The sequence below is a fragment of the Schistocerca gregaria genome, chromosome 1 (assembly GCF_023897955.1).
Source record: "Schistocerca gregaria isolate iqSchGreg1 chromosome 1, iqSchGreg1.2, whole genome shotgun sequence".
NCBI classification, from domain to species: domain Eukaryota; kingdom Metazoa; phylum Arthropoda; class Insecta; order Orthoptera; family Acrididae; genus Schistocerca; species Schistocerca gregaria.
The window spans coordinates 1,077,211,145-1,077,236,221 of NC_064920.1; the positions used below are offsets into that span (position 1 = coordinate 1,077,211,145).

A 25,077-nucleotide genomic window follows, 5' to 3' on the forward strand; every position below is an offset into this window, starting at 1 on the left:
CGTTCTACGGATCGGAGCGTGGAATGTCAGATCCCTTAATAGGGCAGGTAGGTTAGCAAATTTAAAAAGGGAGATGGATATGATAAAGTTAGATACAGTGGGAATTAGTGAAGTTGGGTGGCAGGAGGAACAAGACTTCTGGTCAGGTGACTACAGGGTTATAAACACAAAATCAAATAGGGGTAATGCAGCAGTAGGTTTAATAATGGATAGGAAAATAGGAATGGGGGTAAGCTACTACAAACAGCATAGTGAACGCATTATTGTGGCCAAGATAGATACGAAGTCCACATCTACTACATTAATACTAGTTTATATGCCAACTAGTTCTGCAGATGACGAAATTGAAGAAATGTATGATCAAATAAAAGAAATTATTCAGATAGTGAAGGGAAATGAAAATTTAATAGTCATGGGTGACTGAAATTCGGTAGTAGGAAAAGGGAGAGAAGGAAACGTAGTAGGTGATTATGGACTGGGGCAAAGAAATGAAAGAGGAAGCCGCCTGGTAGAATTTTGCACAGAGCACAACTTAAGCATAGGTAACACTTGGTTCAAGAATCATAAAAGAAAGCTGTATACATGGAAGAAGCCTGGAAATACTAAAAGGTATCTGATAGGTTATATAATGGTAAGACAGAGATTTAGGAACCAGGTTTTAAATTGTAAGACATTTCCAGGGGCAGATGTGGACTCTGACCACAATCTATTGGTTATGAACTGTAGATTAAAACTAAAGAAACTGCAAAAAGGTGGGAATTTAAGGAGATGGGACCTGGATAAACTGAAAGAACTAGAGATTGTACAGAGTTTCAGGGAGAGCATAAGGGAGCAATTGACAGGAATGGGGGAAAGAAATACAGTAGAAGAAGAATGGGTAGCTTTGAGGGGTGAAGTAGTGAAGGCAGCAGAGGATCAAGTAGGTAAAAAGACGAGGGCTAGTAGAAATCCTTGGGTAACAGAAGAAATATTGAATTTAACTGATGCAAGAAGAAAATATAAAAATGCAGTAAATGAAGCAGGCAAAAAGGAATACAGACGTCTCAACAGCCATATTGCGTGCACAAATTGCATGCGATTTCCGCATTACAAGCGATCGGCGACCTATGACCACGGCTTGCTCACACGATTCATTTTATTTATCTTTCTTTTAATCAGTTCTCTTTCAATGTAAATAGTAAGTGACGTTACATTAGCAATTTGTAAATTTCTTCTTCACATATACAGGGTGTTCCATTGATCGTGACCGGGCCAAATATCTCACGAAAAAACTACAAAGAACGAAACTCTCATCTAGCTTGAAGGGGGAAACCAGATGGCGCTATGGTTGGCCCGCTGCCATAGGTCAAATGGATATCAACAGCGATTTTTTTTAATAGGAACTTCCATTTTTATTGCATATTCGTGAAGTGCGTAAAGAAATATGAATGTTTTAGTTGGACCACTTTTTTCGCTTTGTGATAGATGACGTTGTAATAGTCAAAAACATATGGCTCAAAATTTTAGACGAACAGTTGGTAACAGGCAGGATTTTTGAATTAAAATATAGAACATAGGAACGTTCGAACATTTTACTTGGTTGTTCCAACGTGACACATATACCTTTGTGAACTTATCATTTCTGAGAACGCATGCTGCTACAGTGTTCAAAAATGGCTCTGAGCACTATGGGACTCAACATCTGACGTCATCACCCCCCCCCCCTAGAACTTAGAACTACTTAAACCTAATTAACCTAAGGACATCACACACATCCATGCCCGAGGCAGGATTCGAACCTGCGACCGTAGCAGTCACGAGGTTCCGGAGTGAAGTGCCTAGAACCGCAACAGCCACCGCGGCCAGCTGTTACAGTGTGATTACCTGTAAATGCCACATTACTGCAATGAATGCTCAAAATGATGTCTGTCAACCTCAATGCATTTGGCAATACGTGTAACAACATTCCTCTCAACAGCGAGTAGTTCGCCTTCCGTAATGTTCACACATACATTGACAATGCGCTGACGCATTTTGCCGGGCGTTGTCGGTGGATCACGATACCAACATTCTTCATCATTCCCCACAGAAAGAAATTCGGGGACGTCAGATCTGGTGAACGTGTGGGCCATGGTATGGTGCTCCGACGACCAATCCACCTGTCATGAATTATGTTATTCAATACCGCTTCAACAGCATGCGAGCTATGTGCTGGACATCCATCATGTTGGAAGTACATCGCCATTCTGTCATGCAGTGAAACATCTTGTACTAACATCGGTTGAACATTACTTAGGGAAGCAGCATACAGTGCACCATTTACACTCCTGGAAATGGAAAAAAGAACACATTGACACCGGTGTGGCAGACCCACCATACTTGCTCCGGACACTGCGAGAGGGCTGTACAAGCAATGATCACACGCACGGCACAGCGGACACACCAGGAACCGCGGTGTTGGCCGTCGAATGGCGCTAGCTGTGCAGCATTTGTGCACCGCCGCCGTCAGTGTCAGCCAGTTTGCCGTGGCATACGGAGCTCCATCGCAGTCTTCAACACTGGTAGCATGCCGCGACAGCGTGGACGTGAACCGTATGTGCAGTTGACGGACTTTGAGCGAGGGCGTATAGTGGGCATGCGGGAGGCCGGGTGGACTTACCGCCGAATTGCTCAACACGTGGGCCGTGAGGACTCCACAGTACATCGATGTTGTCGCCAGTGGTCGGCGGAAGGTGCACGTGCCCGTCGACCTGGGACCGGACCGCAGCGACGCACGGATGCACGCCAAGACCGTAGGATCCTACGCAGTGCCGTAGGGGACCGCACCGCCACTTTCCAGCAAATTAGGGACACTGTTGCTCCTGGGGTATCGGCGAGGACCATTCGCAACCGTCTCCATGAAGCTGGGCTACGGTCCCGCACACCGTTAGGCCGTCTTCCGCTCACGCCCCAACAACGTGCAGCCCGCCTCCAGTGGTGTCGCGACAGGCGTGAATGGAGGGACGAATGGAGACGTGTCGTCTTCAGCGATGAGAGTCGCTTCTGCCTTGGTGCCAATGATGGTCGTATGCGTGTTTGGCGCCGTGCAGGTGAGCGCCACAATCAGGACTGCATACGACCGAGGCACACAGGGCCAACACCCGGCATCATGGTGTGGGGAGCGACCTCCTACACTGGCCGTACACCTCTGGTGATCGTCGAGGGGACACTGAATAGTGCACGGTACATCCAAACCGTCATCGAACCCATCGTTCTACCATTCCTAGACCGGCAAGGGAACTTGCTGTTCCAACAGGACAATGCACGTCCGCATGTATCCCGTGCCATCCAACGTGCTCTAGAAGGTGTAAGTCTACTACCCTGGCCAGCAAGATCTCCGGATCTGTCCCCCATTAAGCATGTTTAGGACTGGATGAAGCGTCGTCTCACGCGGTCTGCACGTCCAGCACGAACGCTGGTCCAACTGAGGCGCCAGGTGGAAATTGCATGGCAAGCCGTTCCACAGGACTACATCCAGCATCTCTACGATCGTCTCCATGGGAGAATAGCAGCCTGCATTGCTGCGAAAGGTGGATATACACTGTACTAGTGCCGACATTGTGCATGCTCTGTTGCCTGTGTCTATGTGCCTGTGGTTCTGTCAGTGTGATCATGTGATGTATCTGACCCCAGGAATGTGTCAATAAAGTTTCGCCTTCCTAGGACAATGTATTCACGGTGTTCTTATTTCAATTTCCAGGAGTGTAGATTGCCATCAATAAAATGGGGGCCAATTAAACTTCCTCCCATAATGCCGCACCATTCATTAACCTGCCAAGACCGCTGATGTCCCACTTGTCGCAGTGATCGTGGATTTTCCGTTGCCCAGTAGTGCATATTATACCGCTTTACGTTACAGCTGTTGGTGAATGACGCTTCGTCGCTAAATAGAACGCGTGCAAAAACTCTGTCATCGTCCCGTAATTTTCTTGTGCCCAGTGGCAGAACTGTACACGACGTTCAAGGTCGTGCAATTCCTGGTGCATAGAAATATGGTACGGGAGCACCGATGTTTATGTAGCATTGTCGACACAGACGTTTTTGAGATTCCCGATTCTCGCGCAATTTGTCTGCTACTGATGTGCGAATTAGCAGCTAAAACATCTACTTGGGCATCATCATTTGTTGTAGGTCGTGGCTGACGTTTCACATGTGGCTGAACACTTCCTGTTTCCTTAAATAACGTAACTAACCGGCTAACGGTCCGGACACTTGGATGACGTTCAGGATACCGAGCAGCATACACAGCACACGCCCGTTGGGCATTTTGATCACAATAGCCATACATCAAGACAATATCGACCTTTTCCGCAATTGGTAAACGGTCCATTTAAACACGGGTAATGTATCACGAAGCAAATACCGTCCGCACTGGCGGAATGTTACGTGATATCACGTACTTCTACGTTTGTGACTATTACAGCGCCATCTATCACAAAGCGAAAAAAGTGGTCCAACTAAAACACTCATATTTCTTTACGTACTACAAGACTATGTAATAAAAATGGAGGTTCCTATTTTAAAAAACGCAGTTGATTTCCGTTTGACCTATGGCAGCGCCATCTAGCGGGCCAACCATAGCGCCATCTGGTCTCCCCCTTGAAGCTAGACGAGTTTCGTTCTTTGTAGTTTTTTCGTTTGATGCTTATTTCGAGAGATATTTGGCCCGGTCACGATCAACGGAGAACACCCAAAGTTGTTAAATAAGAAAACTATTTTTGTTAAGAGTACAGTACTGGGTACAAACAATTACGTCGTTTGAAGGTAGAGTTTCGCATTATTGCCACCAATCTGCTTTCACTGAGTAATCCTGCATATACTAAAGAGGGTTTTAAACTTTTACAAGTAGTCAAGGTATTCTTTGTGGTAATAAACTAGCCGTCAGCATTGGGTTAACTGTGGTTTCGTGTTGATATGTATTTTATACGTGTAGTTATTTCAAATTAGGGCCTTAACATTTGTATTTCTAGCGCTCCTTTTCGTTTTCTGTATTAACTTGTGGTGCCAGAACAATTATATTTGTTAAACTACTGTACTGTACGAAATGTTTACACAGAGTGTTGAACGTCTTTGTTAAATGTACTATATCTTTATTTGCGTCATTGGAACATTGCTAATCGGCAATGTTGTTACTGTATGTTGTTCTTCTTTGTTTTCTGTTAAAGTACTGAAACTTATTGTATAACACGTTACATGCTGGCTTCTAAAGCCCTTTGTGACAACTATATCGCTATTCCCGGTATGTCATCAATTTATGGTTTGTACCGGTACTGCATTTCAATTAGTTACTTAACTTTCAGCTAGCTGAATGGCCGTTAACTGCCGGAGGCCAAATAAATAAATAGTACGTTGCCATGACAACTAATATATGTTTTGAACATCTGCTGAACAGTGGCGCTGGCAGAGCTTCTGAAACAAGGAACAATTCGACGGCACTATTAGGTAATAAAGAGCACAAATGAGTGACGACTTGGAACCTGGAGTAATAGACGCCGAACTCTTGAGGCATCTGGTTCTCAAGCAACGGCCGAAAGGGGAAGCTGGCAGAATAAGCGGCTCGGTCATTCTGGAAGAAGTGCTCGTCATACGGCTGGATGACCTCAGTCAGTACAAGACGCATTGTTTGCGCTTAACCTTGTTTACTCCTCTTCTAACAAGATATTTCCTATTCCAGTTGTGATCGTTACACCTGGAATGAGATTGTGCTTTTGTTTTCATGGCAGTATGACGACTGGGCGTAATCTTTGCTTCTTTAAATGGCTGTAATATCACTTAGGCCGTTAAGACGTTTTGGCACGTTAGAAATGTGTGTTAACTGACCCAGTCAAGAAGCACCAGCACTTCTTAGATTTCTCTGCTTGACGTAATGTATTTTGCAAGAACGGAGTTATGTATGGAGATTTGTCACTGCTGGAATCATTCCCCTTCGAAAAAGTATTGCTCCCTTGTGGTATTATTTTTCATGAATCGTAATTCTGTTAGCAACTTCAAACTGTTTGAATGCGTGTTTGTTATGTTGCCGATATTATAAAATTCTCAGACAAGGCTTTAGTCCCAGTTTCAGTTTGGAGTGTTTATGAGCGTTCATTCAGTACTGATAGCAAACCAAGCGGAATGGTTCTTCGGAAGTATTATATCTCGCCATTCGCTATTTTCTTCCTGCCTCCGTGTAGAATTGGTCAATAAGGCGAGATATTACAGGAAACAAATATTTCTGTCCGTATCAAAATTGTGGTTACCCTAACAGGCGAAGACAGGTGAAACGAACAATGAATAAAATTATTTTAAGGTCAATAATGAACTGTTCAAAGACAGGTTCCAAATTCCAGACAATTTCGGTAACTTTTTCCACTGCCAATAGCAGATGTTTAGGATTTAAACACTTCCTGAGGATGTATAGGCTACAGTATTATACGTCGTCCCAAAACATGTTTACGAAATTCAGATAAATTGAAAAAGCAAAAAGTTTTCAGTGTTAAATGCCTAAAAATATTTGATCTACCAGTGATTATGAAGAAATCAAATGTTGTTTAGCGAAGACGTGTGTCACTTACTGGCACTTCACAGGAGAACGGATACAGATCAATAGTACAGAACAATTGACCCATGTCATTACAGACTGCATTAAAAAAAAAGGAAGGTGATCATGTACAGTAAAATTTATAAACACTCAGTACAGAAAACCATTCACAGTAATGATAGTAAATAGTCTGCACTTCAGTTGGGAATGTCACCAGTCTGTTTATATACTAGTACAATAAATGTGTCAGACCATTTTACCACTGATAGTGTTTTGTGAGTTGGTTAAAGATTTTAATTGCTTGAATGATGGTGTCATGCAAAAGTTAAAATAGTATGAAATGATGGACAGAGCTGGTTAATGTTTTTGTTTCACATATGGAAGATGAAAGTAGTGTGTACTGGTATCTCAAATAACAGTGCAATACACACTCAGAAAGTTGAAGCAAATGTACACAATAAGCCACAATAGTTTTGTATTCCTTTTTTGTTTCTGATAGTTACAAATCAACATCAATGGCTTACATCGCATGGCGGAGGGTTCTCTACAACCTCTACTAATCATTTACTTTCCTGTTCCACTCGAAAATAGAACAAGGGAATAACAGCTGTCAATATACCTCCATATGAGCCCTAATTTCTTGCATCTTATCTTTGTGGTCCTTGCGCTTAATGTATGTTCGAGGCAACAGAATCTTTCTACAGTCAGCTTCAAATGCCGATTCTCCAAATTTTCTAAATAGTGTTCTGTGAAAAGAATGTCACCTTCCCTCCAGGGTTTCCCATTTGAGTTCCTGAAGCACCTCCATTACACTCAGGTGTTGTTCGAACCTACCAGTAAGAAATTTATCAGGCCACCTTTGAATATCTTTAACGTTGTCCTTCAATCCAACTCGGTACCAGTCCCAAACACTTGAGCAGTTCTCAAGAATAGGTCACACAAGTGTCGAACATGTGGTCTCGTTTACAGATGACCCACCCTAGTTGATGATATGCCTTTGCTACTTTTCTCATATGTTCATTCCATTTCATAACACTATGCCCAGATACTTAAATCAATTGACTGCGTCAAGCAGGACACTAGTAATGCTGTATCTGAACTTTACAGGTTTGCTTTTTCTACTCATCCACATTAAAGTACAGTTTTCTACCTTTAGAGCTAGCTGTCTTTCATACGAGAAATTTTGTCTCGAGTCATCTCGTATCCTCCTACAGCCACTCAACTTCGACACCTTACTGTACACCACAGCAGCATCATCCACAAACAAGTGCAGATTGCTCCCCAACCTATCCAACAAATCATTTATCTATACAGAGAATAACAGCAGTCCTGTCACACTTTCCAGGGGCAGTCCTGATGATGCACTTGTCTCTGATGAACACTCAGCCTCAAGGATAACATACTGGTTTCTATAATTTAAGAAATGAGCCACTCGCATGAAATGGTTCAAATGGCTCTGAGCACTATGGGACTCAACTGCTGAGGTCATTAGTCCCCTAGAACTTAGAACTAGTTAAACCTAACTAACCTAAGGACATCACACACATCCATGCCCGAGGCAGGATTCGAATCTGCGACTGTAGGGGTCTCGCGGTTCCAGACTGCAGTGCCTAGAACTGCACGACCACTTCGGCCGGCACACTCGCATATATGTGAACCTAATCCACATCTCGTACCTTCTTTAACAGCCTTCATTGGATCACAGTGTCAAATGCTTTCCGGACACCTAGGAATATGGAATCTGCTTGTCGCCCTTCATCCATAGTTCGCAGTGTGTCACGTGAGAAATCATGGAAATAAGCTGGTGGGTCTCAAGAAACTTTATTACATAAGAACTGAGAAAATGTTCAAGGATTCTGCAGCAGACCAATGCTACTAATTTTGTAGTTATATTCCTTTGACCTCCTTATACGCAGCAGTCACATGCACTTCTTTCCAGTTGCTTGGTACTTCACTCGTTGAGAGACTCACAGTAAATGCAAGTTAAGTAGGTGACAATGCTGTAGAGTAATCTTTGAAAATTTTCCAGACCACGATTCACAATCTACTTAAACTTTGCCTTTAATACCTCTACATCCATCTTTCTATAACTAAGAGATGTGAATTCACTGTCTAAGTGAGGTATTGACAACTCCTTATCTGCTCTTTTCAGCAGAAACACTCCCCTAGGCTTAACTGATTTATTAACTTTTGTAACCACAGTTGCTATAATGACATCACAATCACTAATCCCTGTTTCTTTACTGATTTCGATGAGGTCTGGCCTATTTGTAGCTACAAGGCCTAAGGTTTTCCATTACATGTTGGCTGCCAAACTAGCTGCTCAAGACAGTTTTCACAAATACTTCGCATGACTGTCTGTCTGTACCTCCTGCAATGAGTCCGTTACATCACCGTCTATACTCCAGAGACTAAAGCTGCCTCGAACTAGTAATGCATGATCTGGTATTTCTGTGTTACTGACCATAGACATTTCTTTGAATAACTCCAGAACTGTTGGAGCAAAATTGGGTGACAGGTAAAAACATCCAACAGTTAACTCAGTTTCACCTAGACATGTTGTATGTGACCAGATAACGTAACTGTCATACTCGACCTCAACCTCAATAGGGACAGTATTTTTGTCATCTACAATGAAACTCCACCTCCTATGGCCGCTAACCTGCCTTTCCAACATACATTCCATGACTCACTAAATATCTTGGAGCTTTCCATTTTGGTGTTTGGCCAGCTCTTTGTCACGAGAATAAATTGAGTGTGGTCCATCAGTTGCAGTTTCAAAAGAGTTTGGCCTTACAGAAGAATGTATAACTTACAGAACAACAATCTGTACCATTCTATATGGCTGAAAAGCTAACTAACAAAAGATTTGTAAACATTGGAGGACTGTTGAAGGCAAAAGGATTGTTACAATTTTTCCCCCCCTTTCTTTTTGATGGGGTTCGGGTTTTATAATTCAGTACTATACAGCCTTTATAAATAGCCTTTTCAAACAGTGAAACAGAAGAGGTAGTGTTCAGGTTAGAGAACCATGTATACATTACAACCTTACCTAGAAAAATGACACCAAAAAGCAAGCCTTGTAGTTCATTTATTTTTGCAGTGCATGTAAGAGCTGTAGATGGTTTCAAAATGAAGAAATTAATTAGTTCTTCATATGTCTGATCAGTAACAAGCTACAGTATAATATTTTTGGAAAACTAAACTTACAGGGGTAATGTTTTAAGATTTTGCTAGCTCTAACACAATGCAGACCTCTATAAGGAAAAAGGTACTTCGATAACTGTTTGCATAGTACGCATATTTTAATGTAAGTGCCATTATCATCTTTTCTGCTTTCTTAGCAAATGGCACAAAATGCATACAGTATTAGGCCAAGAAAATAATAATAATAATAATTTGTACAGGAAAATGATGGAAACTCCAGACAGGAACATCAACATTGTATGAAAAGATAGATTGCTACTTACCGCAAAGATAACATGCTAAGTTGCTGGTGGACACAATTAAGACACTTACACATAAGCTTCCGGCCATTAGTTTTTCCCGTGGAGGCTGTGGCCAAAAGCTTATGTCTAGGTGTCTTTTAAGTGTACCTGTCTCCAACTTTTGCATGTTATCTACAATGACATCAATAGTGTAATAGTAGTAGGGCTTACAGAAAAAGGCTACATGTGATACTAGAACCCACAGAAATCTTGTTTATGGTGATGGACTGATCTGTAGCTTAGCCAGAGATCTTGGTTAGAATTGAAGGTGATAATTTTGTTGAGAATTGGTGAAGCTGAAAAATGTGGATGCCAAGTAAAAGTTGTGCTACCAGATTGGTATGCAGTGTAGCCCAAAGTTTATGTATGCCCAGTATTTAAGCACTTTGTCAATAATGAATTTTCCTGAAAACTGGTAAGATAAATTCAAAACACTCATGGCATATAGTGAACAGGTCCCTGATGAGTATTGTGATGCACATTATGTGCATATATAAACAATATTATGAAAAGGATAAGTTGCTACTCAGCATAAACATGATACATTGAGTTGCAGACAGGTGCAATGGAAAGAATGTTAAAAATTTAGCTTTTGGCTGAAGCATTCTTCAGAAAAGAAAACACATACATTCTCACAAGTAAGCACACCTGACACTCACATGACCGCTATCTCCAGCCAGAAGAAGGTCTGGCTTGTGGGAATGTGTGTGTGTTTTCTTTTTGCTGAAGAAGGCATTGGCCAAAAGCTCCTTATATAATAGTCTTTCACTGTGCCTATTTGCAATTCAGCATGTTATCTTTACAGTGTGTAGTAATGTAACCTTTTCAAAATATTATTGGCATTTCAACTGGAACATTCCTGTTCTTTTCCTATTCTTTGTTTTATTTTGTTGAAGTAAAATAACATCGGTGGTCTTAATGAAACATATATACCATATGGCTTGCTTTCTCCATCTAAAAACAGCTCATTGCAAAAGATGTTGATGTTAGTACTTAAGATTTTTACTCACACATTTAGAAATGCAGAAGTCCTTACATTTATTGTCAATTTATGTCTTTACTTGCCCGTGAGGCCACAGCTCTTTTGTAGGTACATGTGTGGCAAGCATAGGTCCCAGAGCTATTGCAGCCTTCATTCTTTTCCAAGCTGCTTTACCATCCACTACCATCTCCTTTCCTGTCCTTCCTTTCCCTTTGCTCCTTTCTTTCATTGTCTTGGTGTTCTTTTTTATGTATTTATGTCATCCTGCCATCCTCATGACTTTGCCTCACAGCTTTTGTTAGTTGCTTTTTCTCCTCCTTTTTGGATTTTCTCCCCAACCCCCCCCCCCCCCCCCGCCCCTCCCTGCCACAGGGTTTTGATCTCCATCTCCAAATATGAAATCTGTAGTGTGAATCAGATGAGGAAGAACTCCCTCCTTAGCACCTTTGAGGGAGGTGGATTCCTCTCCCCCCCCCCCCCCCCCCCCCCCCTGCCAAAGCCCTTTGGCCTCTATGCTAGGTCACCAGCTAGGTAGCCAGGCCATATGGTGGGGCTGTTATCTACCCATCCAGCTGAGCTCCCTGACAACACTGGGATCACATTGCTGGTACCTGTGTGGAGAACACCTTGTGCAAGCCTAAGAGTGGTTGCTCATATTTTTGGGGCGTCGAGACTCCCGGCATCGACCGTTGTGACAGGCAGCCATTGCTGTGGCTGGGTGGACACAAGCTGAGCCCCTGTTTGGAGTGGGTGGTACCAGGGCAGTCATTTGGCACATGAAATGTGTTACTCTCTGTCCATTCTCCTGCAGCCATGTCTCTTCCTCAACACAGTTCAGTCTCATTTCCTGTTTCTGCCTTCCCGGCCTTACCCTCCTTCCTCCTTGGATACACTCTGGGAGGAGGGACAGTCCTACCAGATTGAGGCGAAACGTTTTCCACATTCCTGGTCTGTATCAGGACCAACTGGGAGACTTTTGCCACCACCAGAATCCTTTCCCTTGTGGATCATATTGAAGACAAGTTCGGTGAAGTTGAGTCATTAAGTAAGGTGAGATCTGGCTCTCTTCTTATAAGGACAACTTCTGCCAGTCGTCCTCCCTCTGTACTTGTGACTGTTTAGGAGACATTCCCACGATTATTGCTCCTCACAAGCCAGTCAGTATGACACTGGATGTAATTTTCCAAAGGGACCTTCTCCAGGTCGACGAAGAACTTAAGGCTACTCTGGACTGACGTGTTGTTCATTTTGTACTTTGTGTCCAGAAAGGCTCTAAGGACAATAGCGTAGACACTGGTGCTTTCATCATGGCATTTGAGGGGGTACCTTGCCAGAGACGGTCAAGGTAATGGTGTACAGATGCAACTGAAACCATACATTCCACCTCCCATGCGTTGCTTCCATTGCCTCAAGTCTGACCACATGTGCTCACGATGTGATGCCATTTCCATTTGTGGCAACTGTGGCTGCCCCTTACCCCATCCTGCCCCCTTCCCTTTCCTCACCCTCAGTGGCTACTGTCCCTTCCACTCCAGGTACTGCTCCTCCTCTTCCTCCTCCTCGGCCAGGAGAGACATCCTCTTCTGTGGCTCCTGCTAGGGATGGGGTTTGTCTCATAACACCTCTCCCTGGCGTTCTCAGGACAGGAAGCTTGCACCATGAAGCTGGAGGAGAGACCTGTGCTCTGGGGGCCCCAAAGCCTCTCAGTCTGTGCCCAATACCAACGTCACTGCCACCTATTCCCTCATTGATGACGCCTCCTCCCTCCCTCCCTCCATGGGAGAAAAAGAAGAAGCAGCAGCAGCACAAGTCAAAGGATGGGGCTTCCCCAGTTTCCTGGGGTGCTTCGCCCCCTCCACCTCATCCCGAATCAAGACTCATCCTTGTTGGTGACATCACCAACCAAGTGACATGACTTCCCCTCGGCTTCTTTATGCCTCACCCAGACTCTCACCACTCCATAATCCAATGGAACACGTATTATGTTAGAGTATAATGACTTTTCTGGAGACTAGAAATCTACTCTGTAGGAATCAGCATGGGTTTCGAAAAAGACGGTCGTGTGAAACACAGCTTACGCTATTGTCCATGAGACTCAGAGGGCCATAGACACGGGTTCACAGGTAGATGCCGTGTTTCTCGACTTCCGCAAGGCGTTCAATATAGTTCCCCACAGTCGTTTAATGAACAAAGTAAGAGCATATGGACTATCAGACCAATTGTGTGATTGGATTGAGGAGTTCCTAGATAACAGAAGGCAGCATGTCATTCTCAATGGAGAGAAGTCTTCCGAAGTAAGAGTGATTTCAGGTGTGCCGCATTGGAGTGTCATAGGACCGTTGCTATTCACAATATACATAAATGACCTGGCGGATGCCATCGGAAGTTCACTGAGGCTTTTTACGGATGATGCTGTGGTGTTTCGAGAGGTTGTAACAATGGAAAATTGTACTGAAATGCAGGAGGATCTGCAGCGAATTGACGCATGGTGCAGGGAATGGAAATTGAATCTCAATGTAGACAAGTGTAAAGTGCTGCGAATACATAGAAAGATAGATCCCTTATCATTTAGCTACAAAATAGCCGGTCAGCAACTGGAAGCAGTTAATTCCATAAATTATCTGGGAGTAGGCATTAGGAGTGATTTAAAATGGAATGATCATATAAAGTTGATCGTCGGTTAAGCAGATGCCAGTTTTTGCCCCACCGGCTCTTCTGGGTTCAAGTTGGCACTTCACTCAACACCCCTCGGATTCAGGAGAACTGTATCCCACAGGATTCTGTATTAAGTGTCACACTGTTCCTCATAGCCATCAATGGACTTGTAACCTCTGTTGGCCCTCAGGTTACCCCAGTGTTGCATGTCAACAATTTTTGCATATGGTGCAGCTCCCACTTGATAATGTGTGCTGAGTGCCGGCTCCAAGACGCCATCCAATGTACCTCTGCTATCTCCCATGGCTTCCAATTTTCTCCAATCCAGAACTTTATTTAGGTGATCACCTCCTCGATGTTGTAGCACAGCCCCCTTATTTTTGATAAAAAGCTGACATGGTTGCCACACATTCACCACCTGAAGACCACATGCATGTGGAAGCTTACTGCTCTCTGCCTCCTGGCCCACACATCTTGGGGTGCAGCCTATATTACTCTTCTCCATCTTTACCGTATGCTCTGGTCTTGTCCAGGCTCGAATATGGCTCAGTGGCTCCTTCCACTCTGAAAATCCTTGATCCCATTCACCGTTGTGGTGTGCGTCTTGGTATTTAGTCCCATTCACAGACTCCTCACAGAAGTTGGGGATTCCCCCTCTATAAATACAATGAAGCCAACTCCTGGTCTCTTATGTAATAGCCATTCGCAGATTCCCTGACCATCCTGTGTACCTTGTCCTCTTTACAAGAAAGGAATGTCTCCCTCCTGATCACTGCCCATAGGTGGGACTGCCGGTTGGAATGTGTCTCACTTCCCTCTGTTGGGATCTCCATTCACTGAAATGCACCCCATGTATTTCCTCTCACACCTCACTGAGATGGTGCCTAGACCACAGATTAGGACTGACCTATTCCAGAGTCCTAAGGTCTCTTCCCCCCCCCCCCCCCCCCCCCCATGGACTTCCAGTGGCTTGTACATTCTATCCTTGCTATCATCTTCTACACTGATGGTCCTAAGACAATAAATAAAACGGGATACGCTTTCACCCCTCCTACTGGGTTTGAACACAATTTTTTGTTGGAATCATGTAGTGTGTTCACAGCAGAGCTGCTAGCCATTACCAGGACCCTCCATTTTGTTACTCAGGCCTTGCTCCACAGTGTTGTAATATGTACTGACTCAAAGAGCAGCCTGCTACTCTCATCATCCTTTGCTCTCTGCTATCCATGACCTTCTCTCCTCCATTGGCTGTGGCACCTGCTCAATTTTCTTTCTCCCAAGTCATGTGGGTATCCCATGGAATGAACTGGCTACCCATTGGGCTAGAGAAGCTGATACTTATCCCCCATTTCCTTTCATGATTCCAGCTGTGGATATGTGGATCTATGTCAAATCTCTCTTTGCCCAAAAGTGGAATGGCTTCTGGTGCGCTACTGCTCTCAGTAATAAAACTCTGCACAATCAAGGAGGCTACTGCAGTTTGACGCTCTTCTTTCCGCTCCTCTCAGAAGGAGACCAATGCTTTATGTTGTCTACATATTGGTCATACCAGCTTCACCCATTGTTTTCTCCTGCATAACGAACCCATCCCACAATATGGTTGTGGAGCCAGACTGACAGTAACCCATATATTGGTGGAATGTCCCCTCCTTTTGGCCATTCGTGTTAAGTGTAGTCTTCCTTAATAATAGCTGACAATTCACAGATGGTAGAACTGGTCCTCAGTTTCCTCCATGAAAAGTTATTTCCAGATACAAGGCTTTGCTTTACTCCTGGAGCAGGGGCAGGGTGGTTGTGATTGGGGCCTCTCTTCATGTTTTCTCAGTCTTTTTTCAATTTTTAGATTTGGTGTAACCTTTTATGCCTTTTGCTGTGTGTATTTTAACTTCCTTGTTTTATAGTTTGACTCCTCTGACTGGATCCATCCACATATAGCGGACCCTCTATCTTCTGTGAGTAAGTTTGGAATTGCGGGACTGATGTCTTTGCCGTTTGGTCCCATAAACCATCTCAATCAATCAATCTCAAAATTTGTTAGGGAAAAATGCTAGAACTTGTCTGGAAATCAGCGAGATATCAGGGAATTTCACTTGGGGAAATTTGTAGCAACCCTGGTAATGATATTTAACTCAAGACATTTTTCCGAGAGACTGAAATATGCTGTTGTTAAACCTCTCTTTAAGAAAGGTGATAAGAGAGATGTCAATAATTACAGACCTGTTTCACTGCTGGCATCATTGTCCAAAATGTTTGACTTTGTGATGAATTTTAGAATAGTATCCTCATCTTACCAACAATTGTATCCTTAGCTAATCACAGTTTGGGTTTCAGAAGGGTTGTTGCTCTACTGAGAATGCGATTTACATGTCCACTAACCAGATTTCACAAACATTAGATAGTAAAATAGCACCAGTTGGTACTCTCTGTGACCTCTCTAAGACATTTGACTGTGTAAATAAAAAATGTAAATATCATGTGACTAGGGCATCCCATCGGGTAGACCGTTCGCTGGGTAGAAGTCTTTTCATTTGACACCACTTCGGCGACTTGCGCATCGATGGGGATGATAAGATGATTAGGACAAAACACCCAGTCCCCGAGTGGAGAAAATCTGCTACCGGGGACGGAAACGAAAAATCACAGTATTCACCTTGATAAATTTACATTTTATGGGATTGGTGGTATATATAGTCAACTGGTGGATAATGTTATCTAACCAAAAGAAAGCAGAAAGTTGTACTTCGTAATTCAAGCAATATTGTCCAGGGACTTCATTCTGGCTGGGGGGGGGGGGGGGGGGCGAATCAGATATGGGCTTTCCCAAGGTTCAGTCTTAGGTCCACTACCATTCCTCATGTATGTAAACGATACAAGCAGAATTAGTTCTTTTTGCAGATGACACTAGTATTGTAATCAATCCAAGCATATGTACAGAAACAGAAGAAACGGTAAACAAAGTTCTTAAAAAGTATTATTGACTCATTTTCTGCAATTGGTTTCACCCTCAATTTTAAAAAGATCCAGCATATGCAGTTCTGCACTTCTAGAGCTACTACCAATGATATATGTAACACACTACAGTTTGATAAAATTTGATAACAAACTGAGAAAGTTTACCTTTGACAACTCCTTCTATTCCATAGAAGAATTTCTACTATTGTAATGTGTAAAAGGTGGTGGTAGAACTTACTAACTCACTTCTGTATATTAAAAAATTTATAAATGTTCAGAAAATAGCCATATGTACAAATTAATTTGTGACATGAATGTATAATTACTCATTCCTCATCATTAAGATCTATCACGCAGAATGCTTCATGGAGTATGTTACTAACACAGACATTGTTTTTAATGACTGAGCTGTCAAGCGCAACATATGGCCTGACCCCTCAGCTTCACTTCTGCTATTATGCCTCTCTTATTTTCCAAAATTCACAGTAGCTTCCATGCATACTTTGCTCGATTAGCTCTATTGGATGAAAGAGTATTGCAGCCTAGATAACGGGTTCCAGAGTGAATATTTCACCCTGATTCTGAGTGTTTATTGTTTTGAAACTTCCTCATGGATAAAATTCTGTCCCAAACTAGGATTTGAAAAGGATATATTGCAGAGTGAAAGATTAATTCTAGGAACATCTCCCTATGCTGTAGATAATCCGTTTATGTGCATTGCCCTTTCCATTTATTTGCTGTATCCTTTCTCCAGGGACTGCTAGTTAAGCAAAATATGCAAAAAAAATTCTGTGAGTTTCAGAAAATAGGAGAGACATGACAGAAGTGAACCTTTTGGGTGCTTTGTTAATCTTGCCTGGATAGCTTGTCGATAATGGCATTTCCCGCAAAAGTTAATATTCGAAGTTTCAGTCCCGGTTTCACACACAGTACCATCTGCTGCAGTGTGAAAAAATCATTCTGAAAACCTTTTTGTGTATTATCAAACTTTGTTTTGTTTTCTTGTGAGTTCATTTGGTCCAGTAAGCAAATAAACTTAGTGACTGATTTTTATGGGGTTTCATGTGATTACATTATATACAGATTGTGTACTTGTATGAGGGTCACACCAAAAGAAATACACACTATTTTTGTAAAAATACAGTTTACATTCTGCATGTGTGAAAGTTTTACAGTGTGTAGATACATCCTTCCCACTTGTTTTCAAACTTAGTTCAACCTGTTCCCGTGAGTGGTAGTGTCACAGCATGTCTTCAGGACAGCTGCTACACTTAATGTTCGTCCAAAGCAACGTTCTGTCATAGAATTCCTGTGTTGTGAAAACGAGTGGGAAACATCCACAAGAGGTTGAAAAAGGTGTATGGAGATGCAGCTGTCAATCGCAGTACAGTTAGTCGGTGGGGAAGCAGGTTACACGATGAAAGCAGGCACAGCAATATTGAGGATTGTTCTTGCAGTGGCAGGCCTTGTAGTGCACACACTCCAGACAATGTGCAGAGAGTTAACGAATTGGTGACTGCTGACAGACGCATCACAGTGAACGAATTGTCACGCTACGTTGGGATAGGCGAAGGAAGTGTTTGCAGAATACTTAAAGTGTTGGCGTTAAAAAAGGTTTGTGCCAGGTGGATTCCCAGGATGTTGACAGTGGCTCACAAAGAAACAAGAAAAATTGTATGCAGCGCACTTTTGGAACAGTACGAGAATGGTGGAGACGAATTTCTTGGAAGAAGTGTGACAGGTGATGAAACATGGCTCCATCATTTTTCACCAGAGATGAAGAGGCAATCAGTGGAGTGGCATCATGCAAATTCACCTAACAAAAAAAAAAATTCATAAACCACACCTTCTGCTGGAAAAGTTATGGCTTCAACATTTTTCGATTCTGAAGGACTCTTGCTTGTGGACATCATGCCAAGTGGAACAACCATAAATTCTGATGCATATGTGACGCCTCTGAAGAAACTTCAAGCTCGACTGAGTCATGTTCAACCACATCAGCAAAAGCAGGATGTTTTGCTGTTGCATGATAATGCACGGCCACATGTCAGTCAAAAAACATGGAAGCGATCAGAAAACTCTGATGGACAACACTGAAACATCCGCCTTACAGTCCTGACCTGGCTCCATGTGACTATCATCTCTTTGGGAAACTGAAAAACTCTCTTCGTGGAACAAGGTCGGAAGATGATGACTCCCTTGTGCACGCTGCCAAACAGTGGCTCCAACAGGTCGGTCCAGAATTTTACCGTACGTGTATACAGGCGCTGGTTCCAAGATGGCGTAAGGCAGTTGAGAGGGATGGAAATTATGTGGAGAAATGAAAACATTGTTCCTAAAGGATGTATCTACACACTGTAAAACCTTCAAACATGTAGAATAGAAGATGGATTTAAAATAAAAAATAGTGTGCATTTCTTTTGAAGTGACACTCGTAATATCTGACAGGTCAGGTTAAATTTATATCTTAAAATATGCAGCCTACATATTACAGCACAAAGCAACACCCTATACATTGCTTTTATTCATAGTATCACTGTATTCTCCCCCACCCCCTCCTCTTCCCCCAGGGAGCTCACATCTCTTTTGTGAGTAGGTCCTTGGCAACCACAGGGCCCTGGCTCGTGCAGTACTGCTTCCCTTTCCATGCTACGACTCTGTCCTTCCACTATTCATTTTTCCTCTCTGGCTTTTCATTGGATGGTCTTCTTGGTCCTGATTGTATTTGGATCTGGTTTGTGATTTTGGACACTTGTTTTCTTCCCTTCTGTCATACTACAAGTATTCATTCTTAACTATATGGTATTTTGATGACTTTGACTTGCTATGCCTTTTCCAAATTTTACAGAAGTGTAGATTGTGCAGGGAAGGTATGGCATATATTCCACTTATTGTATCTTCTTGCAACACACCCTTCCTTTCTTGCAAAGAGCTATGTCCAAAACCCAGCAAAGTAGCCATTCCGTTGTGTGGGGGTGCTCAACAACCCCCTGATGATGCATGGATCACACTGTTGGTGCCTTAGCTGGATACTTCCCATGCAAGCCAAAGAGTATGTGCCTGGGGACTTTGGATAATAGTTTATTGGCCAGGTAAATGTCACGGTGTTTGGGTGCCACCCATGTTGAAAGTCTCCATTTGGGGTCAGTGGTACAATGGCAGAAGATGTGCACGTGAAGCAATTCAAACTTTCTTCCACTAGTGGCAACAATGCTCCAGTAGTCTCCTCATTCTAATGCAGAGAGATACGACTGTACGATGAAGTTAAGTCTTTGGAGAAAGCGTGGAATGATTCATTATTAATTAAAACTTCCTCTGCCACCCAGTCTACAGCTCTTCAGTCATGTCATGTCATGTCATTGTCTAGAGATTAGATTTATTTTCATTCCAATTGACCCGTGACCTTTTGCCCCACGGAAAACTTTTAACATGCTCCAGGGAACTAAACTCCAGCAGTTACATGTACATTTTATAAGGCATACAAAACCGGTCCAAGGATAATTGTACTGATGCAAGTGCCTTTGTCATGCCCTTTAAAGGGACTGTCATCCCAGATAAGGTTAAGGTCATAATGTACAAGTGTGCTGTAAAACTGTAGACTCCAGCATGTATGAGGTGCTTCAGATGTTTGTGCTTTGGACATATGTCATCCTGCTCCATGGCAGACCCAAAATGCAATAACTGTGGATGATTGCCCCATGAAGGTTGCCCTTGTGAACATGAACCTGTGTCTGTCAACTGCACAGAACATCACCCTCCACATACACCAATTTGGCCAGTTGTCAAGTTAGAACAGAAGACCCAGGAATACAAATCTATTGACTATCTGTCATATAGTGAGGCACGCAAGAAATATGAATGCCTACATCCTGTGGCTATGGCAAGCAATTTCACTAACACCACAAACATTGCCTCCCCCTCCTCCACCTCAACCTTCCCCAGACCAGATTTCCCACCACCTCCTCTATCCCGGTTCCCACAGTACCTTCTTCGGGAAGCACTCCCTGCACCCGACCAGAGAAGCAATCTCTTTCTTCAGCTTCTACCAGTAACAGGGCTCCCTCGTATGGAACGATTTGAAGTGGAATGATCATATAAAATTAATTGTTGGTAAGGCGGGTGCTAGGTTGAGATTCATTGGGAGAGTCCTTAGAAAATGTAGTCCATCAACAAAGAAGGTGGCTTACAAAACACTTGTTCAGCCTATACTTGAGTATTGCTCATCAGTGTAGGATCCGTACCAGATCGGGTTGACAGAGGAGATTGAGAAGATCCGAAGAACAGCGGTGCATTTCGTCACAGCGTTATTTGGTAAGCGTGTTAGCGTTACAGAGATGTTTAGCAAACTCAAGTGGCAGGCTCTGCAAGAAAGGCGCTCTGCATCACAGTGTAGCTCGCTGTCCAGGTTTTGAGAGGGTGCGTTTCTGGATGAGGTATCGAATATATTGCTTCCCCCTACTTATACCTCCTGAGGAGATTACAAATGTAAAATTAGAGAGATCAAGCGTGCACGGAGGCTTCCTGGCAGTCGTTCTTCCCGCGAACCATATACGAGTGGAACAGGAAAGGGAGGTAATGACAGTGGCACGTAAAGTGCCCTCCGCCGCACACCATTGGGTGGTTTGCGGAGTATAAATGTAGATGTAGATCTCTTTACCTGGCAATTCCTGGACCAAAGGCCTGTTGACAAACCATGACAGAAGGACCTGAGGCCTGTGGGTCCCATGTCTGCTCTTCATCTGTCCCCGCACTCAATGAGGATAGCACCTTGAATGAATCTTGGCCACCTAAAGCTTTGAAGGAAAAGCGCCCATGCACACGCGCGTGCACACACACACACACACACACACACACACACACACACACACACACACACACACACACACACACACACACACACACACATTCTAAGCTGGTGTTTGTGGATGTGGTTCCAATCCCCCCTGGTGACAGGCAGTGATCTCCTGGTGCAGAGTGAGGGGGGGCCCTCCTGGCCTCTTTCTCCCTAACCTGGCCACCAGTCACATGATTATTCAGTGGTAATGTAATGGTTACTACTGTCAGCTGCCGGAATTACATCATCTTACTTCCTCCTCTTCTGGAGCCTCCAAGAAACACACTTTGCCGATAACCATTCTCAAACACTCCGTGGTTTTCGTGCATTCTGTCAGAACTGCGTTGGATTTGAGAGTGCATCTGCAGGGTTCTGTACTATGATTCACGCAGGTGTCATCAGTGAATTGATTTCCCTTCCTACCTTTTTGGAGGGATTTGTGGTGTGGGTGCAAATGACCTCAGTAGTTACCATTTGCAACATTTACCTGTCTCCAGGGAGGCCACTTACCGATGGATTGATCACGTTGATCTAACAACTGTCCCACCTTTCCTCCTGTTTGGGGACTTCAGTGCAAACCACGCTCTGTGGGGGAGTACTGTTTCATCCATCGTAATTGACCATCTTCTCACAGACTATGATCTGTGCCTCTTGAATGATGGTTCTACCCACTTTATTGCAGCACATGGCACCTTTTCCACTATCAATGTAATGATCTCATCCCCTAATCTTGTGACCTCACTAGATTGGTCACTACATGATGAGCTTTGTGAGTGACAACATTCCATTGATCCTATCATTTCCTTGCCACCGTCAGACAGACAGTATACCACATTGGGCAACGTCTTCTTAGGGTCTTTAGTCACCTTTGGCTCAAAGCTACTTTCCCTTGCAATGGTGAGGTAGTATGGTTGTCCCAATCCCTAATCCAGGCAAGAACCCAGCATCTCTTGGTAGTTACCTGCACTGTGTAAACTGCTTTAAAGGATGGTTGCATGCAGATTATGCTGAGTTCTTGAATCTCAGGGCCTTTCGACTGCCTATCAGTGTGGCTTCCAGAAGAAATGATTCGCACCATACTGTCTCCTTAGGTTGGAAACAGCAGTCCAACAGACCTTGTTGCAGTCTCTTTTGACCTGCGCAAGGCACATAACACCGCTTGGTATTATCACATTTTACTCCCCATTAAACCTACTAATGAACAACAGTACTTACATTTTGACAGTTGCCATCCTTTCCATGTCAAATGTTCCCTCCCTTACAGCCTTGGCATTCAACATAAACGTATTTGTGGGTATAGACTCTTTACAGCAATACATCACCATTATCACCTTAGCCTTCACTGGGTATAATTACCCCACCAGCCTAGTTCAAAAGCTTATTTCCCAGGGCACCACATCCAATCCTGGTACTCCTGGTCCCTCCAAAAAAACAACTTAAGAATACACCACTTGTCAGTTGTTATTATCCTCGTCTTTAATGTATTAATCAGCTACTTCGATAAGGCCATGACTCCCTAAAATCATGCCCTGAAATGAGATCCATTCTGTCTGAAATTTTGCCCACCACACCCAGAATAGCTTTTCCTCGGCCTATTGCTCTCTGCAAAGTTTTTGTCAGCCCCTATGCTCCTTCTGCACCCATCTCCCTACCCTATGGCTCCTATGCCTGTGACCATCCCCACTGCAAGAAGTACAAACCTTATGCACTCTCTTACCACCACCTATACCAGCAGGGTAACTGACATAACATATACTACAAAAGCGAGAGCCACCTATAAAATGGCATTTGTCGTATACCAGATGTTAAGTAAACACTGCTCGGTCTTTTACATTGGCATGGCTACCACCAAGTTATCAGTTAGGATGAATAGGCATATCACCGACGTGTCTCACCATACGTGTCATCCGTATTCTTCCCTGAGGCACCAGTTTCTCAGATCTCCACAGGTGGGAATTAGCGCTACAACATATCCTTGGTTCTAGCCACCCACCTGGCCTTAATTTACATTAATTTCTTCTGTCTCAGCATTTCTTCACTATTTTTTAGTTTTGTACTTCTTCATTTTCTGATCTGTCTATTTTTCACTGTCCCACTCCCAATTTTGTTGCATACAATGAATTTAACTTTTCACTCTAATTAATTCATGCATAGTGTTTTAATGTCATCCATCTTTAAGCTCTCAGGTTTTCAAATGTTGTCTGGTGCAGTCCACAACAATAAGTCTTTCCTATTCTTACCATCCAGTAAGTCTCCCCTGACCTGGGGCTCTGGATAACTTTTCCAGACTCTACTCAATTTCCTAAACCTCTCCAGTTCCTTTGCCTTCTTCCCCCTTCCTTCCCCTTTAACCCTTCTACCAGAATAAGCCACTTGCTCCGAAAGTTTGCACAAGTAAAATCTTTGTGTGTGTTATCCTGCTGCCGCTTGGTGAGTAGATTTTTTTTATTAGTCCAATTATAGAATATTGTCAAAAATTGATTATTTTAGTGAACATCAAGCATATTTTCCAGCTGTTGTCAATTTGTGTGAAGTACTTCTCAGCAGGCCTTTACTTATTTTGTGGTATGAACAAACCTCTGCATTTTTTCCCTTAATGTATCACCTTTGATTAATGAAATTATTGTTCTGAGTGTACATGGCCAATGGTGTTGCTGCAGTGGTAACACTAGTTCCCATCCGATCACCACAGTTAAGCACTTTTGGGTGTTTGATGTGTCAAGTACCATCCTCTCCTGTTGATCCTGTCTCCTCTGCACGAAGTATAGGATCTGTGATTATTTGTCCACTTGACTGCAAGTGGCATGTCAGTGGCAGATCTAGGCATCGTGTACAGAGTGGTTGGGGACCTAGGAGGGCTCATGGTGTTGTACCAGTCCTGCAACCGACAAGTTTGAAGTGCTATCTCTCACTGATACTGGAAAGTGAGTGGGACTCACTTCATGGGACTTACTTCACTTGTTTTAGGGAAATCTGTTTTGTCTCGTACCAAGAGAAAGCAGATGCAAAAGTGTAGGGTCCATTAATCATTGACACTTCAAATGTACGGCGAATGATGGTACCACATAGGGAAACGTCAGCAAGGGACAGGAAAGGACACCATGTGCACTCAGTGTGTATGCTTGGGGGCTTTGTTCAACATGTTGAAGAGGCTGTAACTACAGCCATTGAGGGAGCAGGGTGCAACCAACTCCAGATTGTGCCATACATTCCAACAAAGGATGCCTGTTGTTTGGGCTCTGAGGTTATACTTGGGCCATTCCAACGACTGGCAGAGAAGGTTGAAAAGACCAGCTTCGCACATGGAGTTTCAATGAAGTTCACAATTTGCAGCATTTTCCCCAGAACTGGTTGTGGCCCTTTGTTTCTGAGTCAAGAGGGTGGATTGAACCAGAGACTTCTGTGACTTCCTGGACTTGGGCCATAGGGCCGAGAACTGTAATGTCCTCCAAAATGGGTCAGGTGTGCACTTCACAAAAGAGACTGCTACTTAGATACTGACTTTGTGTGGATGCACACAAGGGGTTTTTATAGTAGGCTACACTCCATGCAATCCATATAATGCTGTAGGAAACTGAGAAGTATCAGTGAAAGATCGAAAGAAATCCCTCCTGTAGGAGAGACTATT

General features: G+C 43.3%; 1 protein-coding gene across 1 annotated transcript in view; it reads left to right on the forward strand.

Annotated features, from left to right (window-relative positions):
• Positions 1 to 5,476: 5,476 nt before the first annotated feature.
• The window catches only part of LOC126289265 (dynein regulatory complex subunit 3-like), a 172,264-nt gene continuing 152,663 nt past the window's right edge, over positions 5,477 to 25,077 (forward strand). The window contains exon 1 of the mRNA XM_049984901.1: positions 5,477 to 5,621. Coding sequence (XP_049840858.1) covers positions 5,477 to 5,621 — 145 coding nt within the window. The remainder of the gene's footprint in view (positions 5,622 to 25,077) is intronic.